Source organism: Coloeus monedula, assembly GCF_965178545.1.
Source record: "Coloeus monedula genome assembly, chromosome: 2".
Taxonomy (NCBI): Eukaryota; Metazoa; Chordata; class Aves; order Passeriformes; family Corvidae; genus Coloeus; species Coloeus monedula.
The window spans coordinates 110,597,520-110,617,053 of record NC_138782.1 but is presented as its reverse complement, the minus strand read 5'-3'; the positions used below and the strand labels follow the sequence as shown (position 1 = coordinate 110,617,053).

The 19,534-nt window shown below is 36.9% G+C and overlaps 1 protein-coding gene across 10 annotated transcripts in view; it reads left to right on the top strand.

The window, feature by feature from the left end:
* The window catches only part of PUM2 (pumilio RNA binding family member 2), an 81,013-nt gene that overhangs the window by 15,780 nt on the left and 45,699 nt on the right, over window positions 1–19,534 (top strand). For 8 of the 10 annotated variants that reach the window (XM_082277183.1, XM_082277182.1, XM_082277181.1 and 5 more), the window contains exons 2-4: window positions 9,639–9,772; window positions 13,370–13,438; window positions 19,364–19,469. In XM_082277183.1, coding sequence (XP_082133309.1) covers window positions 9,761–9,772; window positions 13,370–13,438; window positions 19,364–19,469 — 187 coding nt within the window. In that variant the 5' untranslated portion in view covers window positions 9,639–9,760. The remainder of the gene's footprint in view (window positions 1–9,638; window positions 9,773–13,369; window positions 13,439–19,363; window positions 19,470–19,534) is intronic. The other 2 variants (XM_082277185.1, XM_082277184.1) reach the window with 1 other exon arrangement.

Here is a 19,534-nt window from a genome sequence, read left to right as displayed (position 1 = left end):
ACTCAGCTCAATGGACACATGCACAACCCCTCAGTGCAAGATGTCAAAGCCAGAACTGTTAATTTGAGTCAGGACACCACCACTGTCACCTTCCATATTAAAACAGTAGTGACCATCCAGTCACTGACACAGTTAAGTATAAACTCCTTAATCTAGAGATAATCATCCCTGACTTCCACTAGTCTTTCTTTAAAATATTTAATAGTGAAAAGAGTTATAAAGGATAATGAACTAAGTATAAAAACTATTTCACTTGAGGTTTTGACTTTTTTTCTTTCCCTTAAGACCAAGAAAACATTTCAGTTTCTTTACCAGCAGAGTATTTGAGGGAAACCACTGTGTGCTGTGGCATCATCCTTTTGCTCACATCCTCATGGAGCTGCAGATAGGGTAGTGATCTGTTTGTCATTAATTCACATGATTTCAGAAATTAAGAATTGTCTAGGATACAAAGGCTTGGAGATCATCAATCAGTATATAATATTTGGAGTTACAGAGAGGAAGCTTTTCAGGATATATTTTTTTCTAGGGTGTCGGACTACTTGCGGATGTTCTTCCCACATGGTGAAGCAAAGAGCTACAGCAGCGTGATGCTGCCCAAGCTACTTGTCCTGTCTTTTCCTTGTTCAGCTCCATCTACTTTCCTCCATGATGTCGAAGGTAGTTAAACACTTCATTAGTTTAATCAAAATACTTAGGGTTGTGAATTTTAACATGACCTGTGTGTGTCTTTTTTTCTTGGTTTTGAACAAGCAAGAGTTAATAAACAAGACTGACAGAGAAAAGCTTTGGCTGTAGCAGTCTTTTCCAAAAATCCAAAGGGTAGTGGTGCTATAAACAAAAGAACGTAAATTGTGTCTTTACACAGAGTTTCAGTTGAGCTGCAGTTGCAGCATATCATTTGTGTTAGAATTGACAAACTTCTCGAAGTTTTGTGAGTAGCTGCTGTAACAAAGAAAAACCCTTCCTTGGAGGGGAAGAGGAGAGAACAAAGGGAAGAGTCTTACTGAGTTCAAGAGCTTTTCAACACTTTTGTGGTCTGGAGGAGAAGCTGTACGTACCGGTTTTTGCAAGTATCCATCATGACTTCCGTGGGGGTCTACTAGAGCTAATAATAGCCATGAGAAAATGTATAGATGCTATTAAACTAATAAAATGTGCAAATACTTACCAGGATGAAACGGACGACAACTAGCAAAAATTTTGCCTTGGTTTTAATAAGATTATTTTGTTTGTTTTTCAAATAAGACTAATATGTTTGTGCAATAGAAATTGGGAAATCATTTTTCCATATGAGACCTCACAGTCATGTAGCCACCCCTTGAAACAATGAACATAATCTCTTCATTCAAATTGAGAACAACATAATCTGTTTCCTGACGTTGCAGTGGGAATTGCATTTCCTCAATCATTAGTTCTTCCTTTTATAGATTTTACTTAAAATTGTCCCTAGAAATCTAAATATGCTTGCAGTCCATTTTTTTTATTTCCTACTCTGTTTGCAACTTTTACTTGAGTTTGAGTGAAGTATAATTGTGAAAAATAACTATTTTAAAGTGATTTCAAAATAATTTTCATAAACAGATTGTTTAAGACTTTTCCGAGTGTTAATCAACTGTGCAACATATAAATAATTGCTAGTTTTTCATTGTAAAAGCTCAAGTTTTGTCTTAGCTGATTGATGGGCTGTTGTCCCTGTAAAGTTAACATCCCTCTGAAGCTGTTCTGAAGATCATGTATTTCTGTTTGTGCAAGCAACAGGTTCTCTAACAACTTTTTTGTATTATCTTTCTGTGCTTAGGTTTGCTCTGGTTTAATTTAGAGTTTGCCATTGTCATCATTAGTTCCAGTAGCATTTAGCTCCACCAAACAAGAAACCCAGATTATGGTTCTCAAATTTGCAAATAAGTGAAACTTTTCAAGCCTCACAAACTAGGAAAAGAAATCTTAGACTGAACGGTTTTTCCATCATGGCTAGAGGAGAGCAAAGGGGAAGGGCATTTGATTCCTGTTTGGGAAAATTTATGCCTTGTTAGAGTATCTTGTTTAATAAGTTCCTGGTGAGATTTTTCTGTCATACTAGTGCTGTATGATATGGGGCAAATATTGAAAGTTTTTTGAGTGAATTATAAGGTTGGGCCTTTCTTTCTGTTAAAAAAAGTTAAATGTCTTGCAACCTGCATAGTGAGATATTGCCTTGTTGTTCACTTGTGACTCTCAGTTCTGATAGCAGACATAGCTGGAAAGAGGAGGTGTCTGTCTTTCCCCTCTCTTTGATTTGAAGTAGCTAAAAAAGGAGTATTTTGTGATGTATTGCAACGTGGTTTCATGTAATTGAACTGAAAAAAAAGCATTGAGAAATTTTGTGATATACTTTAAAGTACTTCCCTAGCTAGGGGGAAGAAAATTACAACATTGAATTTTGCAGGTACTTGGTTTGTATTTTTAGTATTTTCATAGCTAAATGTGAACTGTCATCAGGGCAGGAAGAGTAATTGCAGTCACCTGACTGTGAAAACAAGTTTGCTCTGTGTGACTTCTATTCTTTAGACACTTTTTTCTTAATTAGTCCTTCCAATCCCATTTGCTATTTCTGTGCCATCTGCACAGTTTCTGACCTTTTCACCAACATTTCAAACTGCAGGTGGTGGTTTCGGCTGGTGAACTTGACCAGTTTGCACCCACTGCATATAGTCTCGTGTAGTGTCACATGGTGAACTGCTACCTCCTGCACATGGACTTAGTCTTACTTGTATCTTTATTAAGTATCTTCACAAGTGTTCCTGTGCTTTCCAACACACTCTTTTGTATTTACACCACCTTGATGTCTCCAAATACCTGGCATGCATTGTTGAACGTCTTCAAGTGAATGACTGCTTTATTCTCACTTTACCAATTTGGTTTCTTGTTGTATCAGTCTTTGTAATACATCTTACAATTAGAGTTCTTTGAAGCAGAGTCCTTCATACTTTAGTGCTTATTCAGTAATTAGACTAGGGAGAGCCTGGTTTGATATTACAGCAAACAAATGGCGTGTGGTCAACTGTGCATTGTCTTGGATTTACATATAGATAAACTATGCTGTGTGCTTGTGCAGCAGTGGCTCTGCACAGAATCGATTCAGGTCTGTGAGGAATTACTGACAGCAGCATAAACCTGAACAGCAGTGCTGCTTCCAGAGGGAATGTGGGCTGGGAGCAGCCTTGGAGCACAAGAGTAGGAACCACAGACCTGAGCTGGTGGCATATGAAGCCAGCTGAAGGTTTTTTGCATTCATTCCTATGTGCTCCAGGTTTTAGGTGAGATTGTGAGTGAGGCCTTGTTCTAAACATGGTTATTGTGTGGTTGTGGAGTTTTGTCCAAAAGTTAAAACTTGTTTTAGGCATTCTAAGAGAGTTCTGCATGGCATCCAGGTGGTGGGAGCCAGTAAACTTGGCTAAAAATGACTGCATATAGGCATTCAAGCTTTTTCATTTGCAGCAAATTTCTTGATATGTTCTTATTTATTTCCTTACATTATTCATGGTGTCAAGAAAATAAAAATATGGGTTAGTGTTAGTTCTTTTGCTTAATCGAAGTTCTTATCTGTGGGTTTAGAATGATGTTTGCCCTTTTTTTATGTGATTTAAAATTGGTGTTTTTGAAAATATGACACTTCTGTATTGCATGGAGGAGCTGCATTTAGCTTTCTGAACTACCTTGATTTGGTACCAATTACATTAAAGTCAGGGTGAAGAAGACCCTTGTGTGTCTTTCTGAAGAGTTATATGAAAGCTTTTTTCTCTTCAGTGTAAAGACAAAGGGAGAAGCAAAGTGGATAAATAGAGGAGAGAAGCAGGTGAGAATCATGTAGTTGGGTAAATGATTTCAGGGAATACTTTATTTTGTGTGAGGATGAATAACCTGGAATTTAGACACCTAACCAGAGATTTTGCTTATAAAATCGCCATGTGATATTTTGTTAGATGATCATTCAAATGTGGTTTGTTTTTATCCACAATTACTGCTGTTGCTTGCCCTACATACTGTGCCCTACAGACTGTGCCTGTTTGTGTGCTGATAGCAGCTTTTATAAATAACTGCTCTTAAATTTTTGGCTTCTTAAATTAAAAAGTTGAACTATTTGGCTTTAAATCCATCGAAGCGCAGGTGTATCAATACCAATCTTTGAACTAATTTTTGTTACAAAGCTTTTGTCACTTCAATTTGAATTCTAAATTGCCTACCTAATTTTATTTTTTATTTTTGTTCACTGTCATTGGTATAAAGTCTTTGGTGTTATTTCAGACTCTTTTACTTCCTTTGAAGGACTGTGCTAGCCAGCATTTAATGAGATATTAATGTCTGAAGGTAGGCTGCAGCTCTTATTGAATTAGAAGTGAGGCTTACTGAATTAGAAGGAGTCTCTAGTTGTTTTTTCTACAGTTGGATCTTTTCAGCTTTTGGGCAATTGTGGAAATCTATGGTAGTTTAAATACATGTTGTCCAAAGAGAACATCCTTAGAAAACAGCTGAAATAATTGATAACCGCAATTTCTTTAAATGTCCGTTCACCTGCTATATACAGATAAGTAGAAAACATACATACTTCCCTATAGCAAGGGAGGCACTAAAAAAATATGCTAAAAGAAACACATTTAACCATTCCCTGGCTCTCCTTGAGGTTATGCAGAGTTCAAAGGCTCAAAAAAATTCAAGGTGGATTTTGAAGCAGACTGACATATATTTGAAACCTTGGGGTTTTTCACTGTTATTTTATGCTGGGGATACAGAGAAGTTATGTCAGTACCTTTCTTTGCAAAAGCTGCTTATTCATAGTGAAATGAGGAGTCTAAAAATTCTGGGGTTGTTGGCTGGTTGGGTTTTCTTTTTTTTTTTTTTTTTTTTTTTTTTTATATGTATATGTATATAATCTGTCCTCTGTTCAATTCATTGCATAAGAACTAGTTAGTTTCATGACATCATCTCTGGTTGTAGCACCCACTTTGAGGAGATCAGACTGTGTTGGTATTCCCTTGTTGGTATTCCCTAGTTTCTTGCCTACTGGGGCTGGAGGGGAAGCAAAACCAAAAGGCCAGTAGAGCTTTCTCAAATGGTACTGGATCATGAGGGAGAATAATTCATGATGCTAGAAACTTCTGAGCAGGAGAATTACTGGGAGAACTTTAGTTTTTCCATGTAGTGTTACTGAAAACTGTATCCTTGAGAAATTAATATTTTGTATGGTGTCTGCTGTATTCAGGAGTGAACAAAATGGAAGTAAATGCTCTGAAGAAGGGGATTGTTATGTATCAGTTGTTGGGGGTTGTTCCAATGGGGATGTTGTAACACACGTATCAATCAGCGAGGCTCGTGGAAAAGAAATGTAAGGACTGATTCCTGATAGATGTTTCAGAGAGATGTTTATTTCTGCAGCCGCATGGCCGGGGCTCTGCCAAGGAACTGCTCAATCCCGGGACCCGAGGGTCCTTGCCCGTGCAGGGGAACACAAAACAACCATTGGGGAATGAGGCTGAGCAGGGGCAGGGAAACGCCGTGCCTCCCCTCAGGGCCCCTCTCCCAGGAACACATGGCAGGGAGAGGGACCCCAAGAGGGGGTGGGAGGAGTGCTTGTGATATCAGCTGTACAATAACAAAATAAAACTGTTTCCTGGAAATGCTGTCAGAGTGACTTCTGGAATTTCCTCAGCCCCACTTTTAATGGGGGTGGGGTCCATGTGTATATACGTACATACAAAATGTTTTTCTTCATATAAACTATATTGTGTATAAATGTATTATGCTCCATGGGATTCCTTAAGATCACGTTCTTTTTAAGATGGTGTTAAAGCCCCATCATCAAACAGAAATTAAAGTTTGGGGTTTGTTTTTTTTTTTTTTTTTAACTTTTCGGACATTTGTGTGGGGGAGATGTTCTGTTTCAGATTCCTTGGTAATAAACAGAAAAGTGAAGATAGTTGAGATTTCTAAAGAAAGCACATCAGCAGAGAGAGTATTGATTACAATATAGAAAATGAATTTATGGAAATTTTTACTTGATTCAAGGCCTGTGGATTCCAGTCTTCCAGTTCTTGTTAACACTTTTAAGAAAAGCTTGTTGACTCTATTAGAATGAAAGTTATGTTTCATTAATCATTACAAAATACATTGAGATAAACTGTCCCTAGTTCCTGCTTGTGTGTAGATATCTTTAGGGTTTATACAGAGTTTTCATCTTCAGAAAAGGCAAAGTTTTAAGGCTTTTTTTATAGCATATTGCTTAGAGAGCACTTGAAGATTTTTAAATGTTTTTTAATTTGCTAAATAAAGCTTTTGAATGAGAGCAAATGGTGAAGTAACGAAGGGTGACGTCTCAAAGCAGCAGCGCATCAAATTAATGTCATGCTTCAGTATAGAAGTAGCTGTGTAGTTATTACTCACTGACAGAGCCTTTCTGTCAGAACAGAATAATAGTGGTTAGAAATTTGACTCGTAAATTCTTCTAAACTTCTGTTACACCACCTCTAGCACTTTCTACTGCTACCAGAAAGGTGATGCTGACTAACCAGCTTAACAAGAAGTGTAGATTTAAAAAATCTGGAAAAAAAGAGTTTAGTCATGTGCATATAAGTAATCAGCACCAATTAAATTAAGCATGTTTAGACAGAAACTGCAACTCAAATTTCATTTCGCAGCTTTGTTTTCAAACTTCTGAATATATTTAGTGCCTTCTTTTTTTGTTTCTGGTGTATTTATGAAGGAACATTGGAGTGAGAGTTGCAGAATAATGTGTGCAGCAGAGGAAGGTGAAGAGTCTCACCAAACTACATGGGATTTATACCTAAACTATTTCATATTGAAGATTAAACCTATATATTTTCTTGTATAAAAATAATTCTTCAGTTTGTTTCCGAGCAGTAAAGGACCAGTCAGCTCCCTTTTTTTAAAGAATTACTTTTTCTTGTAGCTCATTTAAATAATAAGCTAAGCAGTGTATGGGAAATATTATTTTAATCAATTTGTTCTAATTAAATCTTGTAAATAATTTCCTGTTTACAGAAGCTTTTACTGGACAAGTTTTTATGGGATTTTTTCTTCCATTTTATAAAATTATATACTTTTTACCATGTTTCTAGATTTTTGTTTTGCAAATGTCTGTTACCTTCCCTCCTGTGCTGTGCATTTCTTAGGAACTGTTTTGAATGGATAATTTCTTACACAATTAAAAAACTGAGAAACCTGCTAAGGTTATTTAGTATAAACTATATGCCCTATTTATGTAGGAATATATGACTTCAGCTTTTCAAATGGAGCAAACTGTGTAACTGTTATAAATAGTTATGAAATCAGGTTTTGATACAGACACATTATTAATTTATGTGAGCCTGGTAGCTCTGCCAGTATTTGGTTGCACAGATTAAAATCCTGAGCTTGAGGACGTTTGACAGTAGTTTAGGAAAACCTGTACAAACCATTCTGCCGGTCTTAGGGCAAAGATTGAACTCGTTGGGTGGGAAAGAGAATCATGAAAGCCTGTGCAATGAAGAGGCAAGTTTCTTACATGATAGAAGAGTTCATTTTTAGGGGGAGCAACTTTCTGGAGTCCATAGCTGGCTTTTTAGGCCAATGAACCATCGTGTAGTTCTGAAACAGGGGGCAAGATGTCCATCATTTTCTTGTGCTTTTCTTGGTGGATAGTGATGATATAATAATAATTTCTCTGTATTGTCTGTTGGCAGAAGACTATGCTAGTAAATCAGTATTTTCCAGACTTGATGGTGACTTTTGAGATACTGTCCAGCATACTTTGACATAGATATAACATATACATATATATGCATATTTATACATGCTGTTGATAAAAATCTAGGTAATTTATTTCTCCTCTGTGTAGGCTTCGAGATTCTTGATATTCCTATTGAAAACAAGCAAAGAATTTGGTCGGCTCTTTGGATCACCTTGCTGCTTTGTGAGTTGGCTTTTTCAGCAGGCTGGACTGTGCTCTTGCTGAGTATATTCCTTTGCCCCTTTAATGGCTGCAGAAAACCCCACCTGAAAATTTGCTCTTTTCATTTCTGTCATTGTCAACGTTCTCAGTGCTACTAGGATTGCTTCTCAAACTACAATACAAAGTTCACAAGGAAATAAAGCACAAGAACATTAAGATCCAGAGTGATTGCTGAGCCAAGCCAACTAAATTGAGAAATTTGGTTTTGTTAGACTATTTGGATGTACTAAGGGTCATAGAGTGCAGAAGTATAGTACAGCTCAGTCTTGAGAATGAGTTAAGAAGCCAAAAATACTGCAATTGAAGAATTATTCACTTGCCTGCAAAAGTTGTAGTTGATTTTAGATCACTATTTTAACACAGTGAAAATTGTTAAGTGCTTACTGGAGGAAGATGTTATACTTCTGGGCTTGTAACCATAGAAATATTTGTTAGAACTTAAAATTGGTTCCCTAAGTCTTTTGTCAGAAGTACCTAACAGTGCCAAGCACCTCTTTTATTTGGACTGCTTAAGGAGCCTGGACATTTTGGAGTATTTAGTGAAGTTTTCAGTTGTGTTACTGTTCCATGTGGCCCTCAGAAAATGTTGCCTCTTATCAAAACATGGCACCTGTTGACTTTGAATTACTTGGGAGCAGCAACTTTCATTAGCCAGTTTGGTAGTAAGTGAACCCTTGGTTCCCTGATGCTTCAAAGAGGTATGAGAAGATATATCTGCTAAAAAGTCGTGGTTTTGGACTTTGGTGAATCGAACAAATGTTTTGTTTTCTTTTAGTGTTACAGAAAATAGTTGGTGTTTAGTGTACAAAACAGTTCAGTTGTGCTTCTAGTAGTTGCCTGTTCAGCTGCTCAGCAGCTCTTGTTATCTGGATGCATTGTGGGTTGGCCTCTAGGTAATTTTGGCAAAAATATTATGTAGTACAAATCTCTATATACAGCCGTTTACTGCAGTAACAGGTTAGGAGATGTGCACTTTAGGCTGGTTGTTTTCCTTTCTCGTCCTTTGTTATGAATCTCTTCTAGATTTCTGTCTAATATTTTTGTTAAAAATATTATTTTTATTTAGTAATTTCAAGTTGGCCACCTATCTGAAAGGTTTTTGGTGGGTTGTCTTTTTGGGAGTTTTTCAAATGTCTAGTCAAGTGTCTGACATGACTTACAGTGTTTAACTTCATGGAGGACTGGCAGAATTGCTACGTATTGGGTTTTCAAAATAGTTTAAGTGGCTCATAGTATTAAGTCTCTTCCATAAGGATGTATCTTACATAAGATAAATGCTACAGAAGAGCCATCCCTGTGGAAAACTGCTGGAAGGGTATTTTGCATTGAAGTCATTCAGTAAAATTAAGAAAAAAGTAGAAGTGTTTGCCATGTAAACAGCAGCTTCTCTTTCTTTCCAGTCCCAGTGCTGTAATTACCAGGGGTTTTGTGTTGAATTTCTGGCCTAGGACACAGGTACAGCTGCTGTGTCTTCTTGTCTTTGTCACAGTGATTAGGGTATTCACCTGAGAGGGGAGGGATGGAATTTGGAATTTCTTGATGCAGAAAAAGTGGTTTTCCTACTTTCTGGTCAGCTGGTTTAACCACTTTTGATATAGAAAATAAAGTCATATCCTTTGATACTGTATTTTTTTGTTACTATTTTCCACAGGCCTTTTTTCCAAGAAGTGGCTGTTCTTCGCTTTTGCAAGAAAATGATTACAAGCTTATTTCTGGCAAGATTCAGGGTTGAGAGAGTAGTTGTCCCAAGATCTGGATGCCTGGATTCCAGAAATGGATATTTCTGTAAGCAGTGTTTCTTGTGGTAATCCTAGATGACTTCCAGTCAAGAGTCTGACCTCTGAATTTTGCCTTGAGTTACCAAGGACAGGGCTTCATGTTACCAGTTGAGTTGCCATGTAGCCAGCACTGAGTGGATACTCCTATCCCACCTTGCTCCACACCAGGTTCTCCTTCTTGCTCTCCCTAAGTCAAATGTAGTGGGCTTGTCCCTGTGGCATTTCAGCCAGTTCAGCTGGGTGATCTGGTGAAATTCTCATGCATGCATGGAAAAGGAACAAAAAAACCCCTTCTGAATCAAATGTTACCTCTATGGTTACGAAGCTCATTCAAGTGGAGTGGTAAAAGCTCTTGGGTGAAGGGTGGCAGGACTGGAGAGTCTCAACAAAGTAAAGGAAGGGTTTTGTGTAGGCCTCGAGATTTTTAATAAATTATTTTTAAATTTCATGGAGAGAGAGAAAGTGTAAACTTTAGGAAGAAAGAGTCTACTAAAACATAATTTTGCTTTTAAATGGAAATTTTGTGTTAAAATCTCATTCCTAATGCTGCGATGAAAAATGGACTAAAACATGCTGGTATGTTGTATCTAGAGGCTGTGGAAGGGGAAGAAGATGAGAGTTTTCTGTTGGTGTGTTAAGGGGGAAAAAATCATGAATATGCTTAAGACATTCTGTCTATTTAACAGCATCATGTGAGGAACTGTTTTGCCTACAGACGGCTCTGGTGTGTATTATCTGTTTGTGCATCATTTGGGGCCCCTGTGGAATGATCTGATGTGTATTAGAAGTTTGAAACCATTGTCCAACCCCCTGCCATAGGCAGGGACACCCTCCATTAGACCGGGTTGCTCAGAGCCCCATCCAGCCTGGCCTTGAGCAGTTCCAGGGATGAGGCAGTGATGTAATCAAACAAAACCAGAAAAAACCTTGTGAATGTTGAGCAGTATGTTCCATAGGCCTCTTTTTGACTTATGAATTATTCTGGATGACAGAGTATGAATAAAAATAGCAAAAGGGGATTTTTTTTATGTTCTGAATTTGTGTTTAAAAAAATATTAAAATATTTATTTCTGGAACCTATGAATTAGGTTAATGCTGGTATTGAATTAGAGAAAATAAAACTTGTTGGTAATATGGATAATCCCAACCAAAGTTTCTCCTTTGGGGAAAGGGCGTGTCTTTATATTTAGGAGATGCAGCTGGGTGTCATTCTGGATGTTTCCTTCTGTTGTTATAATGATAGGACTGGGTTAGTGTTGAAGAAAGGCATGAGATACTGGTATTGCCTGTGTTTTCTCCAATTTGTAAACGATCTGTGAAACACACGTTTATGATATGGGACAGGATCTTGTGGGCTGTTGTTTTTGATGGGCAAAAGGACTATTTTTTCTCTTGCTGCTGGTAGCAATAGATAACACTAACTTAAAGTTTATATTTTTTAAGAAAGAAGCCAGTGAGCAAAATTAATGTTTAGTGTGCTAAAATGTATTTACAGTTTTATAAAACTTCAGTTTCTTATAAGGTCTCTGAACTGCTTAGAAGAAAAAAGGAGTTAGCTGTGCTCTTATCCTGATTCTTGGATTGTCATTTCTTAGAGACATGGAAGGGTGTGTGGCCATGGTTTTGGACTTCGCTGAATTGTGATAAATGAGCATTTAGTATTAGGGTCTTGCAACACCAAAAAACACAAACAAATAAAACCACCACCACTGAAAGTTAAAACAAAACAAAACCAACAAAAAAACAAACAACAAACCCAAACAACCCCCCCAAAAACCATCACAACCAAAAAAAAGTATGTGTCTTTCAAGCTTGGTTGCTTGTTATGAACAGTGATTTGGGTAGTGTTTATGGTAAATATAGTTTGGCCAGCTCTACCTGCAAATTTTGCTTAGAGATCACTAGATCAAAACTACATATTGAGGCAGAAGTACCTAAACTAATCTTGGTTTGTAACTGAAACTGAAGTGCGTGACCTCAACATGAACAGTGGCCAAGGTTAGATAATTGACTCTCTCAGCAATCTGTAGAAGAAATTATGTTTTCAGAAACTGTAATATTCAAATTCAGAAGTCCTCAAGGTTTGAGTTTCTGATTTTTCTTTATAAGTAATTGCTCTTCTACAGTTTTATTTTCTATGAGCATGCACAAATATTTGATTATCCCTTGGCGCTAATAAAAGTTTTGCATAAAACATGAATCTGTTTTTTGATTCATTGGAAGAAAAATGTCATTAGTTTTTCTAAGGATGTGTTAAAATCTGCTTTCAGTTTTTGAAAGAATAAAATCAACCTCATTAACTTAAGTGTCAGCATTACTGGAATAAGGCCAGTGTGCTGATGCGCCTACCCCATAGTTCAGTCTGAAACTAAATTTGCCCTTCAGTATCTCACTGAAATTGTTGGGAAGCGGTTTCAGACTCCATCTTAACCAAAATATTGATCTTCTTGAGGGACTATTTCTTTGAGCTGTGAAATTTCTTTGTGAAAAGCACAGAGACACTCAACCTCAGAAGTTAATGGCTTAGAGTGATTGAGGCAATAACAATAGTTTGGGAGTAGAATTTTGAGAATGGAGCATCTGTTGGCCACTTCTGCAATGCTAAGAAAGAGTTGTTTGCGCCAGAATGTTGAAAGCACCAGATTGTTTCTTTGCCTAGTATTTGAGGATCTATTGAAAAGTGTTAGTAATGTGTTATCAGCTGCGTGGAGTAATTTCAGTTTGGTTTATTGGCTGGTGTAAACAGATGGATTTACTAGTGAAAGTAACTCGTCAAGAGAGACTGGTGTTGGGAGGGAAACTAATTTTGCTTTGAACTTGAATAATGTTATCTGGTACATGTCGCTGCTGGGAGAGAAGGAAAGGGAAAGAAACAACTCTGAATTTCCTTTTTTAATTTTTTTTTTTTCTAAGCTTATCCTGGCTTTGAAAAGTCTTTATGGAAACCATTTTTTCAGAAAAGAATCAGCCCAGTGCCTCGTCTGTGCCATGGAGAAAGGTGGTGGTTTGTTGCAGCAGCAACTCTTACTTTAGTAAAATACCTTTCATATTTACAGCAAACAGAAAAAGGAACAACCTGCAGAGAAAGAAAAATGCTATTTTCTGGAAGAAAACATGAGGAGTTGTGATAATGCAGTCAGTTACTAGATTTAAAAAGCAACACATTACTAGTAGGTTTTGTGACCTGCCTTGTGAGGTTTTCTTTGTTTGCTGCCAGGTGTACTGAGTAACACAGTGTGCAACAGCTCCTCCCCTTTCTAAAGGATTTTATATGCCCAAATATTTAATTTCACTTTTTTTTTTTACATTCATTGCAAATGTAATGTTGGCCACCGTTTCTATAGTGAGCAATATCTGTACAGATATGTGGAGATTAAACTGTTAAAGTCTCTTGGAATTTCTTGTATGTTATTATATTAGCAGGGTACGTTAAATTGGCTGCTAACTGTATCTGTTCATGAAGTCTAGACTCATGTTCAGACTAAATTGGGAAGCATATTTTGTGTGTGCTTGAAATACTCAGAAATCTTCTGGAGTATTGAAACCTCTTAATTTTGGAATGATATTTGACTAATGGATTTTTCTTTTGGTTTTCCCTCTACAGGTTCGATCTGTGGATGAGATGAATCATGAGTTTCAAGCTCTTGCCCTAGAATCTCGGGGAATGGGAGAGGTAATTATTGCGTGCTGAAAATCCAGTTGGTGGTTTGGAAATACTGATACAGTTTAAGAAGTCTAGATAATACAGCATGAAACAAAGAGCTTCTCTTAAGAACAAGTTGATTATTTCTCTGTAAGGTGAAGAGAAACTATGTACTCTAAAAGAACTTTGGGATGGTTGTTGACTGGTTCTGCTGTGTCTGTGCCATTCTTGTTAGAGGATGGGTAGTTTTAGGGAAGTGAAAGGGTAATATTTTGTAAGAGTGTACTGTTCTATGAAAGGAGGCATGTTTTCAGTCTCACTGTATCTAAGCTAGTGGAACAATTTCTTTCTGCTCCAGAGAAGCCAAGGAGACTGGGGTTTGAAAAAAAGGTTTGGCTCCAGAAAAAGTAAACTGTCATACCCAGCAGAAGTGTGTGATAATTTACTGCTTTTTCACTGGTAATTACTCCTTAAAAGATTTTAACCAGACTGAAGAGTGCTGTTACGTAATTCTTAGCTGGAGGGAAGAAGGACTATTTCTTTTGACTGATTTGATTTGTTTGATTTGTTTGGGTTTTTTTAAGTCAGTGTACTTTGGGGTTGGAGGAAGGAATTTAAGAACATGGAGGATCACTTGGCTCCTTCAAAAGCAGTTGCCTGAACTGTTTAGAAAGTAATTGACAAGTGTTAGGGTTATTTGCCCTGACAGGACATGGTAAAGAAATTTTCGTGTTGAACTAAGATTTCAAATACAGATCCTTTTGTCTTGCTGGATATTTACCTAATTCAGTTGATAATTGAACAAGTGACAACATTGCAGCCCAACTTTCTTAAAATGATGATAGAAGTCTTTGTGAAACCATAACTTAATGATGAAAAATAAGTGCTGTGTTCTAGTTGCTGAATGTTTCTGAGCTGACGCATGGCCATTCCTGCTTGATTTTTTTTTTATTTTAATGAAGCATTTAAGCAATCACTTGGCTTTTCAGCAATTTTTGCATCATCCAGTGCTGACTTTGAACCATCTCCCATTTGAAAAATCAATAGTAGATGAAGCCCTGTTCTTTAGACACCTGACTAGCCACACTGCTCCCCTCCCAGCTCTTAAAACTGCTTTTGAGAAGTAGAAGTGTTAGTGAAGTATCTTTGATAGTACCAGCAGTGTGGTAAAGTGGATGGGTAAAATTCGTGGTGGTGTTTGGTCTTTTGACACCCACAAAGTACCCTAAAAAGATTGAAAGCAGCGAAAGTGCAGGATGGCACAAATGCCTGGGAATTAAACTACAGTATATATGACTGTTCATGCGAATCTTCATTTTAGGTTATCTCAGATGGAGGGATGTATTTCTGCATGATTAGGATTCTGTTGGTTTGTTTTCATGACATTCAGTGGATCTGTTAAGATGTTTAAAAAAAACACATGTAAAGAGTCAGAGTTTTGATACAGTACTGCAGCATCAGAAACTGATACTATATTGTGATCCTGCGCTTGCCAGGTTGTTCTGTCTTCCATTTCAATGGTGTCTTCCAGGTATCTTAAGGTAATACAGGCTCATGTAGCTAGGTTGACTTACTCAGTAATTTTCTTAAGGTATTGCACAACAATAAAGTAGTTCTGGGATAGATTCCGTGGCTGTTTTAATCTTGTTTTTTGATTATAACCTTGTAAAATATTAAAGGAAATGTCCTTATAAAGTAAGCTAGAATTGGTAGTTGTAGGCTTTTACATGCTATCTCCATATGCTTTGAAAGGTATGAAAGGTCATGTCAACTGAACTGTTTCTAGCTATTGGAAAGTTATGTTCCTCCTCATTTTCTCTGTTTGCCAAGATTTTTCTCTGAACTGAAATTAATTTCTTTTTTATAATTCTAATCCTCATTGATACTTTTTTGCACAACTGGGTATCAATACTTGGCATTAGGAGGCTGTGAAGTCTGTTTTGCAGACATCTTTTCTGAATGTCTCTTAAAATTTTAGCTTGGTTAAAATGTTAGATTGGTTATACACAGATGATGCTTCTGGCTTCAGCTCGCAAAATCTATGGTGACCTGTAAGATCATGTTAGTATTCTGAAGAAATAAGAACACATGGTGCTGTTTCTCTCTAGGCATCTGTTTGCTCTATCAGGGCAAGCAGAGTGGGCTTCAGGACCTTTAGTGTGACCCACTACAGGCACACACAAAACTCACTGCCAAACAGAACAGAAAAATAAATCATCTTTTGATAATGTCTGTTGGTTTAACTTACAGGGTGGAAGCACACACAGTTCATTTTAGGACCAAAGTATTCATTTCTATTGTCAAAACTTCATTCAGAGAAATTCAGCTGAGGTGTTCATTCAGCTCTGTAGGAATAGCTTCTGATCTTAAAAATTAATTTTAAAAAATATTGAAAATCCTTAATGCAAGAGACAGTAATGGAGACTGTGCAGTTTCATATCAGAGAGCTGGTTAAGAGGCAGCTTTAGCATAACTGGTTATTATTATTTGTGTGTGGTAAAGGGCGTTGTTCAGCTGGGAGACACCTAACAGGGATCAGTGCTGATACTGAAAAAGACATACTTACTGTACTTTTGGGAGAGTTTAGTAAGAAATAGAAACAACTTTCTCCATTATTTTTACTTAGAATTTGATATATCTTCATAAAATTTGTGTTTTATTGCACTAAATGCATAAAATGTTGAGGAAAACACATGCTATCAAAGAGTAAAGCGCAATGATTTTAACTGCCTGTATTCATTTGTGATGACTTCTAGATTAAGTCTTTTTCAGTAAAACTAATCAAGACATTTTCCTCTTGTCGAAGAGGAATACACTTGTTTTGTTTTTTTGAAAAGTACTTCTTTTGTTTTAATTCCACAATTAAAATAATTGACAACTGCTAAGGCTGCTTATTTGACAATCCAATAGCTAAAGCATCCATTTAAAAAGAGCATGGTGTATGTCATGTCCATCTGTCAATAAATCTAAATCGGTGGCTCTCAGGGAGTTGCAGTATTGTTAACTTTGTAAGATTGCATTTATTTAAATATTTGAGGGACTTCTTTGTTGTGTAGAAATTTTAATGAAAATCAATTCTGTAAATCTGTTTAATCTTTAGTAGTTTAAATTTAGCCTCTCAGTATGGATGATGTATTATGTTTTGTGGTAAAGATACTTTATATTCTTTGTGTACCAAAGTACATGAAGACTGAAAGCAGTTGAATTTATCTGTTTGGAATTTGGGAGTAAGTAGTTAAAAAAAAAAGGCAAACCTCAAAAAGAAAAAAAAAACCCTAAAAAAATCCTCTCAACAGCAGCAAAATCCCCCCTGAAACAACCTGTACTTTTGCAGTGAAGATTATTGCTTCTTTCTATGTTTTCCCTCTGATCCAAATCCTATGAATGAGTGCTGATATCAAAACCAGTATTGCAGTATGTTCTGATCTAAATTTGTTTATTTTTCTTACCCTGAGTTGTCTGAACATACCTGTCTGTCTGATAGTAGAAATTACTAATTCAAGGGTAAGCATACTTCAGGTAATTCTTATTTTATGGCATCCAAGATAATACTAGATCTGTTTTATTCTGACAAGGTTGTGTTAGGTGGTGATACCTTCTCTTATGTGTTTCAAAGCTCTCAGCTGGACACATACTTGAAATTGGCTTAGACTGCATTTAAAATAAAATGTGATTCCCAAAACCAAGGTTTCGTAGGTAACATTAAATGCTTGCTTTCTGTTCTACTACTCTCCTACAAAATGAAAATTAAGTAGTATTGCAAACCTGTTACAAATATAAAGCTAAAAACAATGTGTAGATCACACAGGCTGATCTGGATTTTGTAATCATCTGCTTTTAGTTGAAAAGCAGATAAGATTCCATTAATCTATTTCTCTTTCATCTGATGGCTAATTTCATCCCTTAAATTTGGGGTAAACTTAGTATCTTGCTGCTCACAAAGTATGTTTGGTTGACATCTGATGGTGATTCTACAATGCATTTGAGAGTGGGCATCTCTGTCAGGGCAGATCACAACAGTATAGCACCTCAACACTCTCTTGTAGTTTTGTTGAGCTTTAGCAGTTTATCATCGTCCTACCCAAATCCTTCTGTGTTAATGAATTTCTGTAAGGAATCCAGGGATTTGAGGCTAACTAGTCAAACTCCTTCATTTCTGGTAAGAGCTCTGGGCAGCACAGAAAAACATCAATCCTTAAGTTAGTCCAGAGGAGTGCTTGTCACCTTTGTTGCAGTGTTAATACTGGGGCCTGCAAGTGGCAATCTTATCCACCTCTTCTTGAAGCTGTTTTCACAAGTGCTTTCAGTGTTACACTAAGAAATATCTATATTATATCTGTTAATTTCATCAAGACTCATACTAAGCAGCTGTGAAGTTCAGAAGGGGTTTTTTTTAGTCACTTAAGTTGCAGGAGAAGCAAATTTCCAGAACGTACTTGTGTGTTGCAAACAGTTTCATCAGATTACATTTGTTTTTTTTCTAATTTCACAAAATTTAAAATTCTAAATACAGCACTACATTGTACAGAATCTGGTGAATGTGATGGATTGTGCAGCTTTCTTGTTCCCTGTAATTTTTGCAAGTTGCTTTCATTTTTGTTTCTGTTGATGTACCTTGTAAAGTACCTAATATGTAGTCTGAGAATACAGTTTTTTAATTACATGTAGAGAAAATATGACATGTAGAGTTTGGCAGTTGTACTGTTACTGATGGGAAAAGGTAGAGGAATAAAGTAGTAAAATCAAAGCAAAAAGGATGCTAATATTTGAGATATTCTTGTTTGTGTGGTGCTTCTGTCATGTCACGCTAATTCCTTCTGTCCTTGAAGACAGTACAAGAAATGATCCTGATCTAACATGACACTTTCTGTTTTACAAGTAGGAATGAAAAAACCCATACATCTAAATGACAGTGTTGGTATGTGGAACTTCACATATGAATGTCACAGATTCTTAACAGCCCTGTGGTCTAAAGGAGCTGACTGTGTGTATTAGTCACTTTCTAAAATTTGGAACATGATGCATTTCCAAGTGAAGAGAACGTCACAATGAACTGCTGCTCCTTCTGGTTATCACAGTATTAGTTAACAGCCAAGCTTCTGAATCTTTAGAAAGAAGTCACTGTTAGTTAAAGCTTCTGAGAGGATTGTCTTGATTTAACACAGGGATTAATTTGATTTGCTTTTTTTCACAACTGCTTCTATATTCTGTATTTCTTCCTTGTAACTTCAGAATCTCAATCCTGTTGGGGTCGTTTTAGGAATTCCTTTTTTACAGCATTAGCTTCAGTAATGGGAAGTAGATTTCAAGTGTTATTTCACTCAGCAATATGTATTGCTTTAGTGAAAGCTGACTTTTATATCAGTCCTCAGCACAGGAAAGACGTGGACTTGTTAGAGTGGGTCCAGAGGAGGCCACAAAGGTCAGAGGGCTGGAACACCTCTGCTGCTGCTATGGAGACAGGCTGAGAGAGCTGGGGTGGTTCAGCTTGGAGAAGAGAAGGCTCCCAGGAAAGCTCATTGCAGCCTTACAATACTTGAAGGGAACTTACAAAAAAAGGAGGCAGAGCAAATTTTTAAAAGGGCAGATAGTGGTAGAATGAGGGGGAGTGGTTTTAAATTAAAAGAGGAGAGATTTTTGATTAGATATAAGGAAGAAATTCTTTACTGTGTGGGGTGGTGGGGCACTGGAACAGGTTGTACAGAAAAGCTGTGGCTGTCCCATCCGTGGAAGTGTTCAAGACCAGGTTGGATGGGGCCCTGAGGAACCTGCTCAAAAAGTGGCAATCCTGCCTTTGGCAGGAGACTTGGAATTAGATGATAAGATCCCTTTCAACCCAAACCATTCTATGATTCCATGATCTAAGACTAATTACTTGATTATCCTCTTAATAGTATTGCTGGTTTTTCCCATTTACAAGCATATTTAAATAAAACCATCTTCTCTTCTTAACAGCTTTTACCTGCCAAAAAGTTTTGGGAACCTGATGATTCAGCAAAAGATGGACAAAAAGGGATATTCCTTGGTGACGAGTGGAGAGAGACTGCATGGGGAACTCCTCGTAAGTGACTGTTTTATATGTAGTGAAAAATCAGTCGTAATTACTCAATGTTATTTCAAAGCAAA